Source organism: Lissotriton vulgaris, chromosome 2_1 (assembly GCF_964263255.1).
Source record: "Lissotriton vulgaris chromosome 2_1, aLisVul1.2, whole genome shotgun sequence".
Classification (NCBI taxonomy): Eukaryota; Metazoa; Chordata; class Amphibia; order Caudata; family Salamandridae; genus Lissotriton; species Lissotriton vulgaris.
In genome coordinates, this window is record NC_141687.1 from 647,349,237 (window position 1) to 647,372,298 (window position 23,062).

General features: G+C 47.3%; 1 protein-coding gene across 1 annotated transcript in view; it reads right to left on the bottom strand.

The window, feature by feature from the left end:
* VPS13C (vacuolar protein sorting 13 homolog C) overlaps window positions 1-23,062 on the bottom strand; it is a 2,437,235-nt gene that overhangs the window by 1,260,911 nt on the left and 1,153,262 nt on the right. Inside the window, exon 45 of the mRNA XM_086955811.1 lies at window positions 4,073-4,240. Coding sequence (XP_086811937.1) covers window positions 4,073-4,240 — 168 coding nt within the window. The remainder of the gene's footprint in view (window positions 1-4,072; window positions 4,241-23,062) is intronic.

The following is a 23,062-nucleotide window of genomic DNA, read 5'->3' on the forward strand; positions in this document are numbered from 1 at the left end:
AACCTTCTGACGCTACATGGAGAATCCATGGATATAGTAGCCGATAGGGCTGTATTCATATAACGTTGTAACATAAGTAAATTCGTATACTATGAATGCACATTGATATTCTGTTACATGCAACCTGATTACAAATAACACAAAAATTCAGTCCTTTCATTTAACCCATTTGGTCTCAAACTGTTCAGATAAAAAATCCAATGATTTTCCCTCTTCAGTAAATTGTTCTTGTTGGTCTGACCTTCTTTTCTGTCGACCTGTTCTAAAATACAGGCCCTTAATTGGCTAATATGGTGTTTTTCTTCCCAAAAATGCGTTGCCACTGTGGATTTTAATAAACCTGTCCGTATATTGCTCTTGTGCTCGGTCAGCCTTATTTTGAATTTCCTTTCTGTGTGGCCGACATATACCCGCCCACATGGGATCTTCAGCATGTATATTATGTTCGCTGAATCACATGTTCCGTTTACTTTGAGGTAGATGTTATTTCCTTTTATTGGATGGGTAATTACATTACCCTTCATCACATTATTGCAATTGCTGCAGTTTAGGCACGGAACAGTCCCTCGGTAGTTTGTGGCTCCTCTGGGTTCAGTTGTTGTTTTCAAAAAGTCTGACACGTTTTTTGCTCTTGTGTATGCGAACATGGGTTCATTGGAAAATATTCCTTTGAAATCCAGCTCAATTGTCATCATTGGCCAATGTCTTTTAATGAAATACCAGTGCCCAGGGGGACAGTTTTATTTGTGTATGTAACTGATATCAAACATTACCAGGTTTGGTGCAGCCGTAATGACTAATGCCCACTATATGTATTAAAAAAAGGATGACCACATTTACAAAGTCGGGAGAATCGAGTCTGGGGTTTGTAGGGGTGTCCTGCTCATGCAGGGACACCCTCACACATAGAACCAAGCGCGCTTCCTTCAGGACAGAAGAGCATGTCATAGGGGTGACTTATAGGTTTTAAGTGTAGTGACTCTCGATGTAAGGAAACTTATATCTGTCATGAGAGATGCAAAAACCAACTCATACAGGCTGCAATGGTAGGCCTGTAGTCACTGTTTAAGTGGACTCCCATGGATGGCACATTCCATGCTGCAGCCCATGGGAGACCCCTGGAGTACCTATGCCCCCGGTACCTTAGTACCATATAGTAGGGACTTACAAGGGTACACCATATAGTAGGGACTTACAAGGGTACACAAGTAGCCCGTTGTGGATGTATAGAAGTACTTACTATGGTCAACTTAGGGACAAAGCACAGTGATTAGGGTCCTGATTAGCTGGATCCCAGTCAGACTAGTCAAAAACATACTGACACCAAGTAAAAAGTGGGGGTAACCATGAAAGCAGATCCTACTTTCCTACAGAGGGGTTCCTAGAGCTTTGGGCCCTGGTATCACTGCACGTGCTGCACCATTGAAATCATAACCCTAGTGCCTGCCAGATAACTGCACTTGTGACTGCTTATTTAGTAGTTAAATATAGCAATATTTTGCTTTTAATGGGGCCCCTGGAGGTTTTGATCCCGATGCCACTGAACCTGCTGCACCATTCAAATCAGGCCCCTTTTAACTGCAAGATAACTGCAATTGTGTCTGCCTCTATAGTAGCAACACATAGCAATATTAGTTGCTTAGAGGAGTTCTGACAACTTTTGGGCCTGGTGCTAATGCACCTGCTGCATCATTCAAATCATGATCCTGTTATCTGCAAGGTAACTTCACTTGTACATGCATGTTCAGTAATACGATGTAGCAATATTTTGTGCTTGGTGGGGTACATAGAGCTTTTGGTCCTGGTGCTACTGCACCCGCAGGACTGTTCAAAGCATGACCCTATTGCCTGCTAGATAAATGCACTTCTGACTGTCTTGTTTAGTATTACATTTAGCAATAATTTGGGTTTAGTGGGATCCCTAAAGCTTTTGGCCCTAGTGCACTGCACCTGCTGCATCATTCAAATCAAGCCCCTTTTAAATGCAAGGCAACTGCAATTGTGACTGCCTGTTTAATAGTCAAATATAGCAATATTATGTGTTTAGAGGAGTGCTAAAAACCTTTGGACCTGGTGCTTCTGCACCTGCTGCACCATTCAAATCAAGACCCTGTTGTCTGAAAGGTAACTGCACTTGTGGTGGCCTGTTTAGGAAAACAATATAGTAATATTAGGTGTTTAGTGAGATGCCTGGAGCTTTCGCTCTAGGTGCCCGGGCACTTGCTGCACTATTGAAATCATTACCTTAGTGCTTACTAGATAACTGCACTTATGACTACCTGTTTAGTTGAAAAATATAGCAATATTAGGGGTTTAGAAGAGTTCTGACAACCTTTGGGACAAGTACCACTGCACCTGCTGCACCATTCTAATGATGACCTTGTTGCCTGCAAGATAACTGCACTTGTGACTGCCTGTTTAGTAGTAAAATAGAGCAAGATTTGGTGTTATGACAACTTTTGGACCTGGTGATACTGCACCTGCTGCACCATTCAAATCATGACCGTAGTGCCTGAAAGATAACTGCACTTGCGACTGCCTGTTTAGTTGTAAAATGTAGCAATAATCAGTGTTTAGTTGGGTGCCTGGCGCTTTTGGTCCCAGTGTCACTGCACCTGCTGCACGATTAACTTTATGACCCTATCGCTTGCTAGATAACTGAAATTGTGACTGCCTGTTTAGTAGTAACATATAGCAATATTGGGGTTTTAGAAGAGTTCTGACACCTTTTGGTCCCGGTGCTACTGCACTTGCTGCACCATTTAAATCATGAACCTGTTGTCTTCATGATAACTGCACTCATGGCTGTCTGTTTAGTGGTAAAATATAGCATAGCTCTTGTGTATTATCTTTATTTTTAATGTGCAGTGTTTATTACAACATTTAGAATTTGATCATAATGACCAAATAGATGAAGTTGAAAAAATCAATCCGATAATGCCTACAAAGTGCAAAGAAAGGTACTGACACATGAATAGGAAATGCCACAAACATTCAAAGGTTGAAGCATCTGCTTTACACAACTAAGTAATAAAAAGCAAACCTTCCAGCATACTGTTAGAAGCTGTCTGCCTTTCCCATGGGAAGAGATCTTGGGCCATATGTATCAAGGCCAAATGGGTTCGCAAACGCCGAAATTCACAGAATTTCGGCGTTTGCGAACTCATTTTCGCAAAATGGTATGTATGAAAGAATGTGGGTGCAAAATAAGGAATTGCAAAATTTACGATTCCTTATTTTGCGATTGCATTTAAGGAATCGCAAATTACCACCAACTTCTAGTTGGTGGTAAATTGCGATTTCCTTGAAAAATGCACATTTCAGCATTTTTCAAAGTGCCATGTGACGCACATGTGCACCCATACTTATTTCAGGGGTGCAACAGGGTGTCCTTTGGACACCCCTGCACCCTTGAAATTATTCTCAATTTGCGATTAGCAAATTGCAAATCGCAAATTGAGAATAAATTCCCATTCCTTCCTATGGGCCAGGAGGCCCATAGAAATGAATGGGAAAGTATTCCTTAATTGCGAATTCGCAATTTGCGAATTCGCAATTAAGGAATATTAAGAAATCTCTAAAAAATTGTGATTTTCTTGATACATACCAATTAGCGATTCTGAAATAGCGATTTCTTAAAAATCACTATTACAGAATCGCTAATTGGTATCTTGATACATATGGCCCCTTATCTTGACAGTAAACGGGACTTGAACAGTAGGAACAGCTTTAGTAGAAGTATCGTAAATGTGTGCAGCCAGAGAGTTAACAAACATAATGAGTTCCATACAAAAGCGAATAAACACAGTCATTTGACGATGGAACTGATAAGAGCCCCCTTTTACAAAATATTAAATACAAGAGATTTCACAGTTGTGCTGGCAAAACCTATAAAGTATTTATCTAAGTTGATCAAAAGCTTCCAACTATATAGATGCACCCCAACAACATTGTGAATAAGAAACAGAGCACAATAATTAAGTTATCATTAGACTCTGAATTTAAATGTATTCACGTTGACACATTCCTTCTCAATATTTCATATGACGTGTGCCAGTGTAACTTAACTTACCAGAAGTGACATGAGGAATTTATGAACATAAACAATTTGGATGCAGCCTACTTTTAAAGACATCCTGCTATCCACTTTAGACATATCTGTGTAGGCATCCCCTTCAGTTGCATCTGGATATAGTGACATGTGGAATCTGAAGACTTCATCGCCAACAATGGAAACAGCCTACAAGTGATAGAAGAATATTGTCAACTCTAACTGCAATAACAAAACTGAAGTTTAATTATTGTCAGCAAAATACATATATGCTAGTTCATCTTGTTGTTTTGTTTGACACTATGTCATAAATCCACACACTATATTCTATTAGTTTTTGGAAAGTGTAACACTATTGAAGGCGTCAAAAGGCAATAATAACCAGTTACAGGCACCTGTTTTTTTTTTTTTTTTGCAAACACGATTGACTTGCATGTTCCAGCCATCAATGAGCATCAGCACAGCTGCCGTTTATGAGACGCAAAATCCACCCAGGGGAACAAGACGCACGTGCTTTAAGACCCACGTACGTGGCAGTATACAGATTTTTTTTTTACAGGAGACAGGCCTGTGTGTAGTGAAGAGCCAATCACAGCAAGAACAAGTACACACTACACTGACTTATACACACTCTACTATCTCATCAAAGACTACAAGTATGATGACACCGTAGGCGGGACCAGGCAGATGGCAGTAGGTAATGATTATGGACTCACTTGGTAACCAACTCCATGTATAGTAGGTTTTGTGAATTGGAGAGAACATGACATTAGGTAAATGAGAAAAGCTCAGAGAAGCATTAATCAACAAATAAACAGTTTTTTTGGATTAATGTTTAGATCCATACACCAGTAAAAAAATATAAAATACAATATCGCCATTCGTACACGCTCACGTTTTCAAATATACACACAAAGCATGAAACTTATACATTTTAAATAAAATCACAATCAGAAATAGTAGATAATACATATACACAATGAAACCCAAATCCAATTGAAAGTATTGTTTACATAATAATTTAACACAAAATTTGCATTGACGGACACCTTCCTTCCTATTTGTGAAAATGAATCCTAAAAACAAAGATTTCCATATAACCCTCTTTAAGGCCTGATGAATTGGGTCTGAAGAAAGGAAATGCATCGCATCGTCCAATAAGAGAGATCTAAGGGGGCAGATGTCAACATTCCTTTCGCTCCATCATACCAAGAAGGTACACATAGGTAGCATGTCCAAATCGAAGCATAAAGCATAAGTAGTTCACGGGCGTTTGGCCTCAATTTGACTAATAAGAGAATAAACCTGAAGCACATTTGATGTATTATTCCACTTGAAATCACAATTGTCTCTTTATCCCAAAATTTGGTTGAATTAAATATGTTTGTACGGTATGGCAAGGCTCCTATTAGTGAGTTATTAGGTAAGACCAATGGTTAAAGCACTCAATACCGCGTTTATAGATAGTACATCAAGGAAGTCCTGCTGGAACAATGTGGTATGAAGGTAAGTCCTTAGTCTCAATCAAAATAAAATCATTCTTAAGGATAGGACATTGGCAATACCTTAACTCTGCCAAAGTGCCACTCATGCCTTCTCTATTGCATGCCTTAGGCTGAAATCCTGAGAAAAACACTGGATAGCCTGGCCGTGAGGGAGGACATATGTAAACATGAGTATTGCCTTTACTTCCTGTATTTTTCTATCAAGCTCTAGAGAGGGAACAAGAAGAGTTATCTATCAGTCCAGAGCTGGGGACGCTGTAGGAAAGTGCCACTTTTTGACATGGTCACCCCACTTTTTGCTCACTAATACTGATGATGTTGATTGGTTGTGCACTATGTCCTGGCTAACAAGGTCAAAGTGCTCTTTCTCTATGAACAAGACAAATGTTCAATTGTAACCCAATTGGCAAGGACTTTAGCACCCTGGAAAGTCCCTAGTAAATGGTACCCCTGGTACCCTGGGTATGGGTACTAAAGAAGATCCATAAGGGCTGCAGCGTGTATTGTGCCATCCTAGGGGACCCACACACAAACTACAGGCAGACTGCCATTGCAGGATGTGTGAAATGGTGCAAACCATTCTAAAAACACAACATGTGCCATACCCCTTTACACTGCATGCATTATATACGGGTCATCCCTACAACAGGCCTTAGTGTCCTAAGACACAGTGAAGTATATTACGTGAATGGGCACATCTGCACAAACAGATGTGTCCTTGCAATGCCTAGTTCAATTGCTAAGCATTGATCAGGAAGCCATATTAAGGTATGTACTGGGCACTGGTCATTACGAGTTACCCGGCTACATAATAGCTTCACTGCAAATACTGATGTTTGGCATCAAACATCTCATCTTAATAAATCCGGGCTAATGCCAGTATCGGATTAATTCTGACATACACACAGAGGGCACCTTAGAGGTTCCCCTGAAACCCTTACTAGTTATAGTGTGCTGGCTGACTGGTCTCTGATGATCATGCCTCATCTAGAAAGATGGCTTGCAGATTAACATCTGAAGGCTAGAGGCTTCAAAGCCTCCACTGCCTTTGAAATGTAACCTCAGCTTCCCCTCAGACCTGGGAAATGCCACTCCCTGACCTGAGGCCCATTTGGCACCAGAGCATGCAGGCAATTAGATAGTCAGAAGGCGTGTCACCCTGACAAGCTAGGCACACCCCTAAGTAGGGCCACCTTAAGTGGTCAGTCAAAGAAGGGTTTCACCATCTTGGTTTTGGTGAACTAGGAACTCTGTGTCAAGATTATTCCCACTCCATGCCTGAAGTGGTCATTTAGGGGGTGCAGACACCCAAAGGGTAGGTAATCTATCGGATACTACCCTACACTCCACTAAATTCAGTCTTTAGGGGACCCCTGACACCAGAGTCTCAGATTTGTATACCTGGGAACTGAAGGACAAAGAAGAGCTGACACTACACGAAGAGAGGACCTGCTCCAAAATTGGCATCAAAATCTGCCCGGCTGCTGGTAACCTCAACAATTGCCGACCAATATCAGCCCGAAGCTGAACATCCTCCTCAAACCCTTGGAGGCCTGTTCAGCACATCAACAACCATTCAGCATCTCCCTCGGGGTGGAGGAGCCAAGCCGCTGCATCTGCAGGCACCGACTGCACTTGTCTGGTACTTCGTTTTGCTAACCATTGGACCCAAAAGGGAGCACCAGGAGGAGATAACAGTAGTTGAAGAGGTCTGACCGTCTCTTCAGCGAGATTCAAGATGCTAGACCCTCCTGGAGCCCCTTTGCACCAATTCCCTGGGTACTGGAGCAATTGTGGCAACCAAGGCTTGTTGAGTGTCCAATCTGGACACCATGACTGCCAAAACCGACCTGCCCATCGAGGGACATTAGAACCGATTAGGCTCACACTGAGAGTGGCCCTGCTGTCTGTTTTCCTCAACTCTGCAAGTCAAGACCGAGACCTGAGAGCCTCCAACGCAAGTGGCCAGACAGCCAAACACCTCTGCACCTGAGCCCCACAGTCTGGGCTCATGAAAACCTGCTGCCCCTTGTTCACAAGAGCCTCAGGGGGCGAGCCACCCTTTGTATTCTGCTGGACTTGTCCCCAAACCTCACTTACAGCTATTTTGTTACTAAACCGTGTAGTGCTCGAGGACACCAGCGCAACCGGCAACTTTGCACCCAGACACACCAGGGCAGATTAACCAGACCTGCTGGATGTACTTTGGAACTTGGCCCCCAAGTACCTCAAGTCCTAAGGGGCAGCCTCTACAACCGCTTGCAAGTATATGTAGATAGACCATGTCTGTCCTTCCAAACGATAAAATAACTGCATTCTAGGCTCAAACATCCAAAACCATTATTTGAGCATTTTACAGTTTCTTTGAAAAAATCATTACTCCGAAAGTACTTACTGATTCTGATGAACATTTTGCCTAAACATATATAACAATCTATGTTATTTTTATAAACTAGTCTCAGATTTCTTCTTGAGCGTGTGTGCCATTTATTGAATCTGGGTGTGCGAGAGAGATACAAGACCTCCTTCATTCTAAACCAAGGTAGTGAGATGATTAGACCCTTAGAGAATTCTTGGAATAGATTCTTGACAAAGAATACAAAACTTAAGCTACACCTCACTTACTACTTCCCTTGTACTAGACTTAGGTTAGGTACACCGGGGTAGGCGTATTTTAGAAGCACCAGTTGAGTACTTTTAGTCATTATTTTATCACTGTATGTATTTTATGTATTTTATGGCTTAGAAACCATATCATGATTTTACAGTACTACTTTATAATACTTATCGTATTATATACCTTGTACTTTATAACCAGTATTACGATGGTAGCAGTACATTTCTTATGCTTGAGAAAGAAGACTGTTCAATAAAAAATTTTTTGAAAACACCAGTCTCTCTATTTCTCAGCACCTCTTGTGAAACAAAGCATGCACGATTGACTGAGTAAAATAGATATCTATTGTTTCCGCAACTCTGGAGATTGATTTCTTATTCTTGCAAAACAAAGTTGTCCAGCGCATAGCCTAAACCAGTTTAGGTCTGGCCTTTGATGAGGAAGAAATCCAATCCATTCTAAGTGACAACCCCAGTATGCTTGAATCAATGCCAATACAACCTGTGACCAATGAGGACGGGTGGCCTAAAATCTTAATACTGAAAAAAAGTTATTCCCGTACCTGTGTGCATGGGATTGCCATGGCCGAGTATCTTCGGGGCAATTGTGCACCATCGGGATTGATTGTCACCAATGCCCCCAGACTCTTTCTCGATGATAAAGACTTTTTACGCGACTGGTCACTAATAGCATGGAAATGCACTCATGACTGGCTCGTGCTGATAATTAAAACTGCAAATTGTATCTCCGATAAAATGCTCGTGGAGATCCAGGTACTGGAGGGCCAAATCAAGACTTAGGTTACAGCTAAATTATTCACTAAGCAGCAAGATGAAAACAATAAAACTTCTAAAGAATTCAAAGACTCTATCCTGTTTGCAAAGCTTGAAAAGTGTAAAAAGGACCTGGATAAATTTGCCATGGAAAAAGTGTACCCTTACACCAGTGCTTCGTATGTGCCACCTACATACAATAGGAACGGACGTAGAGGGGGCTTCACCTACGGCACCTCGACCTCAGAGGACAATTCTAGTGATTCAGACTCTAGCTTTCAAGGCAACCCTAATAATCAACAAAGAGGCAGGGGCAATAGAAGGAACTGGAGAGGCCAAAACTATAGCCCCAACCAATTTAATCCTTGGTGGTCACCCAACCCATGGATGACTGGAGGTCCTTTTCCTCCACAACCCATGGGTCCTTTTGGCCCGATGCCTTTTCCCCACAATCAGAACATGCAGCCTTTTTTAGGGTTTGGCCAAGGAAGGACAAGAGGCAGAAGACGATCTTCTCGGGGAACAGTACAGTGGACTGTACCCCCACAATCGATGGGCTTACGGAGCGGCAAGCAAGTACCCCAAGAACAAGCGGGGACGAGTGTGGAGACAGTTTGATAATCAATCTAAGCTCCAAAGAGCTCACTCGCACTGAAATCCAAGTGCTGAACCGTGGACTAGGTTTTGTCCAGACTACAACTGGAGATCCTTTTCAGACCAACATCGAGCTTACACAGTTGTTTAGGAAGATCAGATTACATTTCTTCTTTCTGAATTCTGGGAGCCCATCCACTGAATCCAACACGGGCCTAAAAAAAAAGCTTCTAACTTCATGCCATTACCTCACACCATTCCAACCAAGGTATTAGCCTTTGAGGAAGCAGTCAGACATGACATTCAGACTTTGTTTACCAAGACCAACCAACCATTTATGAATCTCTCAAAACAGGAACAGCAGGCATTATCAGGACTAGCAAAAGATGATACTGTTATCATCAAGCCTGCGGATAAGGGGGGTGCTACGGTCCTGATGGACACGAACACCTACAGGCAGGAATGCCTTAGACAACTCAATGATGGAAATTCGTACAGTCCATTGTCTACAGATCCTACTAAGAGACTTTCCCTGGCCATTAAACATCTCACCGAGGAGGCGTTGTCAGAAGGCTGGATCACGGCAAATGAAGCCTCTTTCCTCTGTACTTCCAATCCGGTGATGCCATATTTTTATGTGCTCCCGAAAATTCACAAGCAACAACGCCCTCCACCAGGACGGCCCATACTTTCCGGTATTGGTTCCGTTTTGGAACCATTATCGACGTTTGTCGACATCTTCCTGCGACCGCTGGTAAAATTGATGCCAACTTACATCCAGGATAAGAAGGAGCTACTAAGAATGTTACCTGATATTGCGTTTGACACCAGTTTGGATATCCTGGTGTCGTTTGATGTAGAGTCCCTCTACAACTCAATACCACAAAGTGAGACACTCGAGGTGGTAGAATCATTACTACGGGAACAGAGTTGGGACTCCATCACTCCTATTTCCTTTATCATGGAACTTGCCACAATGGCGATGAAAGAAAATTTCTTTCAGTTCGAAGAGACAGTGTTTCTCCAGACATCTGGGACCAGTATGGGCAGTGTTTTTGCCCCGTCCCTAGCTAATCTATGCGTTCACAAGTTCGAACAAAGCTGTGTATTGTCATCTACAAACCCTTACTTATCATCTATAAGGGTTTGGAAACGCTACATAGATGATATCTTCGTAGTGTGGAGCAGAACTGAAAACAAACTTAATACCTTTCATCTATGGTTGAATGAGCAAAACATGTTTCTACGCTTCACCATTGAATTCTCAAGAACTTCCTTGGCTTTCCTGGATCTTCGGATTATGGCCACTGCAGGGGGCCTTGTGTCTGAACTCTACAAGAAACCTATGGCACGGAACTCATTGCTCAGATATGATAGCTGCCACCCGAAGGCCCTCAGGGACAATTTGCCCTTCGGGCAGTTTTTGCGGATTCAACGCAATTGCAGTACCAAAGAGGGTTTCCATAAACACGCTGGAGAACTTGAATCATGTCTTCGCAGCAAGAAATATCCTAAGAAACTGATCCGAAACTCTAAGAAAAGAGCATCAAACAATAATCGAGAATCTCTCCTGGAAGTGATTCCTCCCAGACCAAAGGATAAGAGGATAGCGTTTGTCAACACCTTTAACACACGATCCAATGACATCAAGAAAATTGTGAAATCACATTGGAAGATCCTCAATACTGGCCCCTACAACCTTCCTATACCACTTTTTGCCTACAAAAGAGGACCAAGTCTTAAAGACGGGCTAGTACATACTAGACCAGGACCGAAGAAATCTCACTAAGTGGGCACCCTATGGGATTTACCACCGGTTGAAGGCCACCACCCCTGTGGGAATTGTGCTGCATGTGCACAAACGGCCCACTCTACAAGCATCGACATAGGGACCTCAAGACGTTGGGAGCAAAAACAGTTCACGAACTGTAACAGTTCAAACTTGATTTATCTGATCACATGCCCTTGTCCCTTACAAAATGTGGGGATGACTACGAGAAAAGTCAAAGTAAGGATATCGGAGCATAAGAGCACGATCCGATGCAAGAAGCAAGCAACCCGCCTCACGAACCATTTCTTAGAGGTAGGACATGCACCCTTTGACTTTACGTGGACCGTCCTGGAACAACCACGGATCCCCCCACATATCGTTGACATCACGAAACATCTTTTCAAACTGGAGCAGAAATGGGTATACCGCTTAAATACAGATAAGAATGGCCTCAACGAAGATATTCCCTGGACCTCTTTATAGGGTGATCCTTGTTTTGACCTCCAGTACCAAATTTCCAGGTTATACAGAATAATATGTGGACCTCCCGCCTTGTATGGCGTGATAATATACATACTGTCCCTTTTAGTACCTGTTATATGTCACACGTCCGGGTACAACATAATAATGATCAGTAAGATTCTTGCTCTGTCTGAGACACTATCTATATACCCTATTGTTAGGATTTATCATGGGACTTATTGTCCTGATGACCAAACTCCTGCTTTAATGACCGATGGTTTATAAATATAAACAACACTGACTGATCCCTATCTGGGAATTCACTTAAACCGTAGTTGTTATTTTTCCTTATTGGACCGTTTTTCCAACAGGTCCCTTTAAAAACATAACAGCCCTGATAAGTGCCTAATCGTATGCGAGACAACATCGTATTATTATTTTTGGACACTGATTTCATCTCGTAGACCACTTTATGCCAGCACGGCTTCTCCTTGTTTACTCGCTGTTTAAATTGCATACGAGGAGACCGTCAAGGATTTTGTCAACACGCAACTACGTTGCCCATGATCCTCTGGCCATAGGATAGACTCGCAGCAACCTGTGCGACGGCGCTATTGGCGCATGCGCACGGGTAGGAGTCCGGGTTGTGTTTTACTTCCGCGTCTACAAAAACGACGAGTAACCGTATCCCGGTACCTCCCCGTACAGAGCAGATGCCTGACTGGGGTACCGACGGTTAGGTAAGTGAACACACCGGACTATTAGGTCTGCACTTTGCATAATGATGCGCGCAGATTTCTCGATCTTTTCTCATTTGCACTTAATGATCGGGGCCCCGACACGGTGCAAGTTTAACTAGGGCACCGATGTTTTCTTTACTCGGTTAGTTGTATATCTCTTCAAGAACTTTATATTCTTAAATGGGAATTCTCTTTGCATGGATGAAGTTTATATATCCCATTTTTTACCAACATATCTGTCTTGATTCAGCACACTGTACATCCATTTCTTAAGTAATGAACCTTAATCATTTGACTACGGTGGTGTCAACTTGGGCTCAGTGCCTTCAGCCTGTAGTTTTGAGCGCACTGCAGTCCACTATGTTTATTCTGAATGGATCTTTATTACTGATTCCATTATTGATTTCTATTATCCTCTCATTTGTTGACACAATCCCTATTGGCATTTTTTCATGAGTAAAGAATATACATAATGCCAGAGGACTGTTTTACATCACTTGCTAAAACGCAATGGTTGATTGTTAGAGAGTGGGCGTTCTCTGTGAGGTTGCCTCACTGTTGTCTTTGTGGTCTATTTTTCTTAAACATTAGAGCGGTGCCCCTATTTTTCCTGAGCTGTGGCCAGGTGAGGAGCGGCGCCGGTCTCTCATACTCTAGGTGAGTGAGAGGCGTTTGTTAATTAGTAATGGTTGGGTATTGTGCTTGCAATATGCAAGAACACAAAAAATGTTAATCATTGGAACTCATGATGGATAACATTCATTAAAGTGTTTTTTTCTGTTTTCTTTCATATATGTCCTCCGCATCTGTTCCCTTTGCCTTTGCCTTTGATCAACAGCTTCTACTAAGCAGGAGCATTGAGAAGGCCTAACCAGGTGATATCCTGTATGTTTGTTTGATTTATGTTATACACACACTCACTTTTTACAGCAGTAGCAGAATTTAACCTTTGGTCCTGAAGAAGCAGGTGATACTCACTGTATCGATAGCTGCAGAAACATGTCCACCTCTATATAACAGGCAGTAGATATTTGTTTGAACTACTGTTATTTTGCACTCCACGGTTTTTAATCTTGGAAGTGGCTTGCTCCTCATTAAAGTCATTTTTGCACCCACTATCCATTTTTAATCACTCACCCTCACTGATTTTCTTTTTTGCACTGCTTTTCAGTTACCTGTATTTGAGTGTACTCATTGTACGCTGTGGACATACCATTTGCTGAGACTGACCCAAATGATGACAAACAGGGCGGTCCAGATTGTGTAACTGATGGGATTCTGTACCATAGAGTGACAGTCCAAGCGTATCAAGTAGTGGACACGACATTGTCTGAACACAGAATTTTGAGTTCCTCTAGACCCACAGTTATTATTTGTGTATACAATATAGGAACTACACAACAGTCACAGTGGTCAACGTGGGCAGGATCGGCAGTTTGCGTCGTGTCCCTACTTTTTTAACTAAATAGTTTCAGTTCCCCTGCTTTTTTATTTTAAACATCCATCCCAGGACGGCAGAAATAGCCAAGGCCTATAGATAAGACTCAGCGTTCGTGGCCATTCGGGGACAGGCGGGTGGGCACAGAAGGAAAAGGGCTCTGTCTCTTTCTTCGTTCCCAGAGAAGACAATGACAGTGACCACTCTTGCTATGCTGCTGGCAGCTGTCTCTCCCTTCCCTCTCTCTTTATTCCTCTTATTCCCTCTCTTTTTGTCTAGCTCCTCCTCACTTACTGAAAACCGTGACACAAGAAACGGTTCTCACCCTCTCTTTCCTCCTTTCGTTTATTTGTTCCCCTGTAAATGGATCCAAAAAAGAAAAATACTTTTGCTGGAATGTTGTCTTTTTCTCACATTTTTCTATTACAAGGTACAGCCTCGTGAATAAAAGGTTAAAAATAATCAAAATAAATAACTAAATACAGCAAGATAGAGTAGTCGCAAAGTGGCCAGATTGATTTTATTCACATCCAAACATATTAGTGTCACTTTACAGAGTTTGCCAGTGAAACGCTACTTTTGTTTTCTTGTCTTTCTTTAAACATCATTGTTTTCCCCTGGTGGGGAAGTGCACTAATCCTGGAGGCACTGCAATGCCTGATTGATGGGTGGATTGGAAAACAATGTATGTACCGGGGATCTGAGTTCCCTGATGTGGTCTTTTTAAACATACTGCTTACACTTTGTAAGGATATGAGCAATGAACAGTGAAACTGGTCCCTTCCAGGCCCAGTAGCCATGCCCTTACCTATTCAGGCAAAAGCACTCCCTGATTTCTGAATAGTGAGTGTAAAAGTGATAAGGTAACCCTGTTCCTGCTTACATTTAACATGCTTTATTTAATATTGCATTCCCTATGGGGTTTTGCTTTTTCCAGGATGTGGTCACTTGTTTGGGGGGGGCAGCATATTGCTCTTGTCTAGTGCATAATTTGAATTGAGTCACAATTAGGTGTCTATTGTGGGGCACAATTCGGTTGTATTTGAAGGCAGTGTGAGTTTCTCTCAGCGTGGAAGTATGGTGTTGGGCGGAGAGGATGTGGCACTATGGTCAGACCTGCCAAATTTGGAACTGGGGAATCAGGTTCAGCCTTCATGACCAGTCCCCCAGACCACACTCCTGAGGGAGCACATTCCCATGCTAGACCTTAGAAGTCCCTGCAAAATCTTAGAAGCCCTGATGTCTTAGCACCAGCAGGTGGACCCATGTGGTGGCAAGTGTGGGTTAACCTTGAAGGCCTATCCACCACAATCCATAAAGTTCACCTCTAGTCTTGCGGCCAGGGCTTTGAAGCCTTGACCCTCCCAGGTAGGTCGCTCCCCCTCCGCACAGCACCGCCTGTGCCCGTTCTCTCCCTCGCTGCCACCATGACTCCCTGCCCGGTTTTTCCTTCTGCTACCCTCGCGGCCCCTGTGTCTCTCTGCCCGTTTTGCCTTCTGTTGCTTAGCTGCCCCTACATTTCTGTGACCTTTCTGCCCTTTCCTGGGACCTTTCTGCCTCTGTGCCACTCGTTTCCCCGGTTTTTTGTGACCTTTTCTGACCTTTCTTGGGACCTTTGTGCCTCTGTGCCACTCGTTTCCTCCCATTTTTTGTGACCTTTTCTGCCCTTTCTTGGGACATTTCTGCCTCTGTGCCACTCGTTTCCCCGGTTTTTTGTGACCTTTTCTGCCCTTTCTTGGGACCTTTCTGCCTCTGTGCCACTCGTTTCCCCCCCGTTTTCTGTGACCTTTCTGCCCTTTCTTGGGACCTTTCTGCCTCCTGTACCACTCGTTTCCCCCCCCCCGTTTTTTTGTGACCTTTCTGCCCTTTCTTGTGAGCTTTCTGTCTCTGTGCCACTCGTTTCCCCCTGTTTTTTGTGACCTTTCTGCCCTTTCTTGGGACCTTTCTGCCTCCTGTGCTACTCGTTCCCCCTGTTTTTTGTGACCTTTCTGCGCTTTTTTGTGACATTTGACCCTGCTCGCAGGCAGGTCGCCCCCCACACCGCTGTCATCACCTGAATGCCTGGTTCATGCCTCCCTGCGGCCTCCTTTTTTCCTGGGTTTTTCCCTCCCGCTGCCCCCCCACCCTCCCAATCCAGCCCTTTCCTGCCGCTGCTTCCCTGCTGCCCTCCCCCCCCGCACACCCATTCGCCTCCCCGCTCCAGCCTCCCAGCTGCTCCTCCCTCCCAAGCCACCTCATATGCAGGCCGAGAACCGTCCGCGCGCATTGGGCGCGCCGCAGGCACAGGCAAGCCTGTCTGCTCCTGTCCGCACCTGGACCGCACTCAGCGCCAGAACCCAGGACCCCCCGAACGCCACAACACCAGAACCCACTATGACGCCAGCACCCTCCATGCACTCAATGCCAGCCAAAACCACACCTGCTTCCAGGCCGCCCCGAAACGGACCCACAGACTCTTCTCCTGCCACACCTGCAGCTTCACCTGCGACAGAACCACCAAACCTCCAAGGACTGGACCCAACCACCTCCGCTGCATACTCCTCAACACCCGCTCCCCACGCCAACCCGCAGTCGAGCTCTGGTATCTGCTCGACACCTCCGCCCCAGGTGTGGCCTTCCTGACCGAGACCTGGTGGAACGACTACTTGGCGCCCGACATCGCAATAGCCATCCCAGACGGCTACAAGATCACCCGCAGGGATCGCGCCAATAGAATCAGAGGAGGAATAGCCATCGTCCACAAGTCCACCCTCAAGGTCGCCACCCACGCAGACGACACCTTCAACATCGCTGAACACCTGCACTTCCGGATCCACACCGACCCCAACACCACCCTTAGAGGAACACTCATCTACAGACCCCCCGGACTCCGGGCTCAGTTCAGCGACTCCATCGCCAACCTCGCCAGCACCCATGCATTCGCCTCCACGGACTACATCCTCCTCAGAGACCTGAACTTCCACCTCGAGAACAACAATGACGCCAACTCAGCCAACCTGATCGACAACCTCGACCTCAGACAACTCGTCACCGCACCCACCCATGCCGCCAGCCAAACGCTGGATCCCGTCTTCTCCACAGGCTCCCACGTCGCCTTTGACCACACCACCGAACTCCACTGGACCGACCACCGCTGCATCCATTTCACCTTCAAGAAACCAACCACGGACCACCGCACCCAACAGCTGCCTCGCCGCTGCTGGAGCAAAGTCACCGTAGACCAGCTGATCACCTCCCTCGCCAAGAACCCACCCACCGACCCCACCAACCCAGACGCCGCAGCCCGAAACCTCAGACAGTGGATCGACGACTGCACCAACACCCTCGCCCGCTCAAGAAACCCTCCAACAGCAGTGCCAACAAGAGAGCCACCTATTCAACAACGAGCTCCAGACCTCTAAACGCGCATGCCGTAAACTGGAGAAGACATGGATCCACGAACGCACACCGGACAACCACGCAGCCCACAAGGACGCCACCCGCAGAAATCACCACCTCATCAGATTAGTCAAGAGATCCTCCTTCAAAGACCGCTTGGATAACAACGCACAAGACAGCAAAGAGCTCTTCAGCAGGGTGGACGCGCGTTGTAGTGTCTATTTCGCGCAAGCTGCTACAGGTTGTTTTAATGCTGCCCTGATCTCATCTTTTAAAAATTGCATTTCAATTTGAATTTTACCTTTCTGTTGTGCCTTACTTGTTCCTGACTTTGCTCTGAGCTCCCCTGTAACTCCATTCACTTCCGTCCCTTCCCCGGTCCACCACGGGCCAGCCCGATTGCTGTGGAGGGTAGGCAGGGCAGCCAATCTACACTTCTGTCGCTGGGAGGGTGGAGTCAGGGTTCAGCACGTCAGACATTTAAGGGGATGCATTTTCGTACGCGCAGCGGGTGCACCAGAGACGAGCCCGCACGACCAGTGCCAGGCATGCTGCCGGTGGCCCCCCGATACTGCAAACCTGCTGGTCGAGGTCTCAATTATTAGCTTTTAGGTCCGAGACTTGTTGTAGTAGCACTCAGTGCAGCCCATCCCAGATGCTCACCAACCACTTTGATTGCAAGGATTGCTCATTTTCGCTCGCCCCTCTCTCTGAAAGTCCTCGAGAAGATGGCAGAGACCAGCCACTTAGAGATCTCTCTAGAGAGATTAAAGCCGGTCTCCTCAACTGCCGATCTCTCCCACGACACGCGGGCGATATTTGGCTCTCCCTAACCTCACACTCCTGGGACCTGATGTTTTTGACCGAGACTTGGGTTAAAGACGCATCCAATCTGGATATCAGCCTGGCGATTCCCCCAGATTACCACAATGTCGGGATCAGGCGTCCAAGCACAAAAGTGGGAGGAGGGATCGCTGTAATATTGCGGCCTCATTGGAAGATAACCTCTAGGAAACTGGAAAATACTGGCCCTATTAAAGCAATGTACTTTAGTATTTCAGACACTACTCACCGGATCCTAGCGGGGGTATTAATATATAACCCCCCAGGCACACAGCCTTCCTATCTTACGGAGTTGTTAGTGACCTTGGCAGATTTATCCTTGAGACATCCACATTTTACCATTCTGGGAGACTTTAACCTGCATGTTGACGACATCACTTGCTCGAAGGCTAGTTCTCTTGTGGAAACTCTGGCGGGCATGAACCTTGATCAGAGGGTACATGGTCCCACCCATTGTGCGGGCCACACCCTGTACCTTCTATTTACGAATAAGTCTGACCTGACCACTTCACCCGCTTTTCCCCTCACCTGGTCGGACCACTACTTAATTCCCTTTAATCTGACTATCCCTTCATCGCCGGCCATTTGTACTGAAGCTAGGAACCTTAGTAGAAAGTGGTATGAAGTTACCTGTGATGCCCTCGAACCCACCCTGGCTAATCTGAATTGGCAACCTTCGGGCAAACTGAACGCCGATGTCGCTAACTTTAATATCCTCCTCTCCTCGGCAATAGATGCTATTGCCCCCATGCAACCCATCTCATCGGCCCGTGCTAAACCTTCAGCTCCATGGTTTTCCACGTGCTCTCAGAACCAACCACCTCCGCCTTCTGCCTCCCCCACCCTCCCACCCCCATTTCCCTCCTTCAAGAAAAGGGGGTAGAGCTTTTGCGGTGGTCACGCAAAGCTTTGGAACTCCCTTCCATGAAGTCTTCGTCGTATCGAATCGGAATCTCTGTTCAGGTGCAGCCTGAAGATATGGCTGTTTTCTATCACTAGTTCACTTATGGTCTCTGCTACTTGCTGTCCACAGCGCCGGGACGGGTAGCCGCACGCTTAATACATTTCAATAATAATAATTCAGCATCTTAAAGGAACTCTCCAACCCCAGTGCCAACACCAACGACATCCCGCCCTCACAAGAACTGTGCGACTCACTAGTCATCTTCTTCCACCGCAAGATCGCTGACATCCACAACAGCTTCAACACCACAATCGTCCCGACTACACCAGACTCCACCTCCCCTGTGAACACCACCAGCGCCAACCGCCTGACCTCCTGGTCCAACATCAACGACGATGGGGGCGTGGCTTGGATGCCGAGGAGGTAGGCAGCGTGAGCTCGGAGCTCCGTGCCCGATCCCGGATAATATCCTGAAAATTCATTTGAACCCCGAGATAAAGGACACTATCCGGTACTAGACGGTACTGTGGAGGGTCCGGGACCCACGGAGGACGACGCCGAGCCTTCCCACAGCAGTATCTCGACTTTGAAAACTAAACTCGGCCGAGAAGTCGCGGACCCCAAAATGGCGGCGAGGGCATGAGATAGCTTGTGACGGAGACATCTGCCCGGAGACCCACTGAGGATCATTCCCGGACACGCTAGAGGTGCTGGTAGCTGCGTCGCGCCTCTCCCCAGGTGCCGGATGGACTTTTGGCGCGCCCTTGGGCGGTGGTTGAGGACCGTCTCCTGATTGGGGCAACAACGGTGCGACAGTGACCCGGAGACGAGGACCCCGGACCTCTGGCGCAACTGGCGCTGGCCGGGCCACGACCGCCCGGTGCTTCCTGCTTCTTGGTGACATTTCTGGGCCTGAGAACCCGGCCGGAGGACGGTGCCCGGCGACGCTCGGAGGGCGACCAAGTACACACTTGAAGACCACCGCCCATCCCGGCCCAAATGGGGAAGCCGAAAGGGAAAGGAGATGGCGCGACTGACACTGAGGCGGCGGAAGGAGCGGAGAGAGACCAAGCGGCGTTACAGCGGATGCAGGATCGTATCCTGGAAGCCATCGCCACCACAAAGGATGCCCTGCAGCAAGATATAGCTCAGGTGGCAACGGGCTTGGGCCTCCTGAAGGCCGACCACGACAAACTCAAGGACAGGGTGAAATCCGTGGAGTCCACGGTTAAGGACTTAGCCCCGGCCCAGGCAACGGTGAAGGCCCAGATGGCCGACGTGATGGACCGTCTGAAGGTGCTGGAAAGGAGGGCCGAGGATGCAGAAAACAGGAACAGGCGCAACAACGTACGCCTAGTGGGCCTGCCGGAGAAAATTGAAGGCGACGACATGGTGGGCTATTTGGATAACTGGCTGCGAACGGAGGTGGCACCAGAAGGTCTGTCCCCCTTCTTCTCCCTGGAGCGGGCACATAGAGTTCCGGCGCGTCCGCCAGCCTTGGGCCTTCCTCCTCGCCCGGTGGTGTTCAAGTTGCTCCATTACCGGGACAGAGACTGGCTTCTGCAGAGGGCGAGAGAGGCAGGGCCCTTTCAAGTGGAAAACAATAGAGTCACCATGTTCCCGGACTACACGTTTGAGACTCAGCGACTCCGGGCAAACTTCCTGTCCCTCAAGCGGGAGCTCCGCCAGGAAGGCATCAAGTACTCCCTGTTGTTTCCTGCCAAGCTAAGAGTGGTGGTGGATGAGAAGTCTTTATTCTTCACGACTTCCGCGGACGCATGGGACTGGTGGGACACTTATAAGGCAGGAACGGACGGTGCTAAGGCCAGGGAGGAAGAGGCTAAGGTGGAAAAGCCGATCAGGCAGTCCCAACGGATCAGAAGGAACCGCAAGAGGACCGGGAAACCATCGATGTCGCAGACGGAGGCGGAGAGGCAGGCGGCCCTACAGGCGGTGGTGGACTTATCTAGAGCCGCCAGGACTCAGTCTGGGAAGGGTACGGATTCGGAGGCCCCGGGCACGGGCTCAGAAACAGGACAATCGGAATTTGGTGGAGCCCGGGGCCCTATTGTGACGCCGCAGACCTCGGGAGAGATACTGGAGGCGTGCTGAACTGGTTTGGCGGAATGGACTCGCTGGTTGGACACTGGGGAGATGGACCCGCAGCGGATGTTGATTGAGGTTTTGGGGAGCTGTAATGTGGGGATTGTGGGGTGGAGCGCGCGGGGCTGATTTGTTGGAGGTCTTATAGCATTGAGCCGCGCCTTACTGGCCCCTAAGGTCATCGCAGTGGGGACTGCGAATATTACCACCTTTCCTTGAGGGGTGGTCGGGAGTGTTGGTTTGGATGGGGGTACTTCCAGTTGCGGGGGGGCCTGTCCTGGGGGGGTGGGAGTTGCGAGCAGTTGGGGTTGCTCAGGGGGTTGTAGTTGTTGGAGGGGTTTGGCTTCCTGTTTGGAGAGGGTGGGGGGGGGGGCCCGTGGTCGCGGGACTTATACGAACACTGTTCTTTGCTGTCTGGTCCGGTTGTGTAGGGGGGAATGGCTAGTACTGGAGCGTTGAAATGTGTGACCTGGAATGTGCGGGGTATGCAGTCCATGACGCGCAGACATAAGGTTCAGGCGTACCTCAAGCGTAGGGGGGTTCACATAGCGTTTTTGCAGGAGACGCACCTAAATAAGCAGGAAGGGGCGGCTCTACAAAGGCGCTGGAGGGGGCAGTTATTCTATACGACATTTTCGGCATTTGCGAGGGGGACATTGATTTGGATACGGGCGGGGGTCCCCTTCCAGGTCTCGAAGTCGTCGATAGACCCAGAGGGCAGGTATGTGGCGGTGGAGGGAAGGCTGAGAGGCAGGATGATTTCTCTTTGTAATGTGTATGCTCCTAATGTGGACCTGCCCGCTTTCTTGTCTAACATCTCGGGCAAATTGGCGGGTTATTTGGCAGGGCCGGTCCTCTTGGGGGGGGACTTCAACTCAGTTGAGGATGTGCTACTAGATAGGTCCCATCCCCCGCTGCGCGCGTCCCCAGCACATAGGATCGCCAAGCGTAGATTGGAATGGCAGGAGAGCTGGGCCCTCACGGATGCATGGAGGGCGTTGCACCCCACCACTAGGGACTACTCCTTTCACTCGCACTTGCATGATTTACATGTGAGGCTGGATGCGTTTCTTTGTTCGGAATGTGTGCTCCCCGCGGTGGGAGGGGCGGAATACTTGGCCAGGACGATATCAGACCACAACCCCTTGTTGATGTCTCTGGAATGGATGGTGACTGTTAACTGTGTGCCAACATGGCGCCTGCAACCTGACACCCTGGACGACTTGTTGTTCAGGGAGGCCCTGAGTGAACGTATTGAGAGGTATTTTGAGGAGAACAGTGGCTCGGCTTCCACGAGGGCGGTTGAATGGGATGCTTTCAAGGTGGTGGTGCGGGGACACTGTATTGGGCACACGGCAGGGGCGCGGAAGACTTTGTTGGATGATTTAGACAAGGCTGAGACACGGCTGAGGGATCTTGAGAAGAGGCGCCCGAATCACCCTGAACTGCAGGAGGGGCTTAGCGGGGCGCGGGAGGGGCTGGCGGTGGAGCTGGAGCGGCTGCGTAGCTTTGATCACAAGGCGTACGTGACGAGGGCGCATGCGGAAGGTGATAAGGCGGGGGCGATGTTGGCTTGGCTTGCTAACCCTATCCGGGGGGGAGGGCCGATCATGAGGATCCAGGAGCCAGGGGAGGAGCCTTGCCACTCCCAACCCGGGATCCTGAACAAGTTCCGAGCTTATTATGAAGGGCTCTATCTGAGTGGTGACACGGGAGGGACGGAGGAGCTTGAGGGGTTCTTGGACGGGCTAGAGTTGCCGCGAGTGGAGGACTCGGAGGCAGAAGAGTTAGGGCGGCCCATCTCCCTCGGAGAAATAGGTTGTGCTGTAAAGCAGATGGCTAGAAACAAGACCCCGGGCCTAGACGGTCTACCGATCGAATTT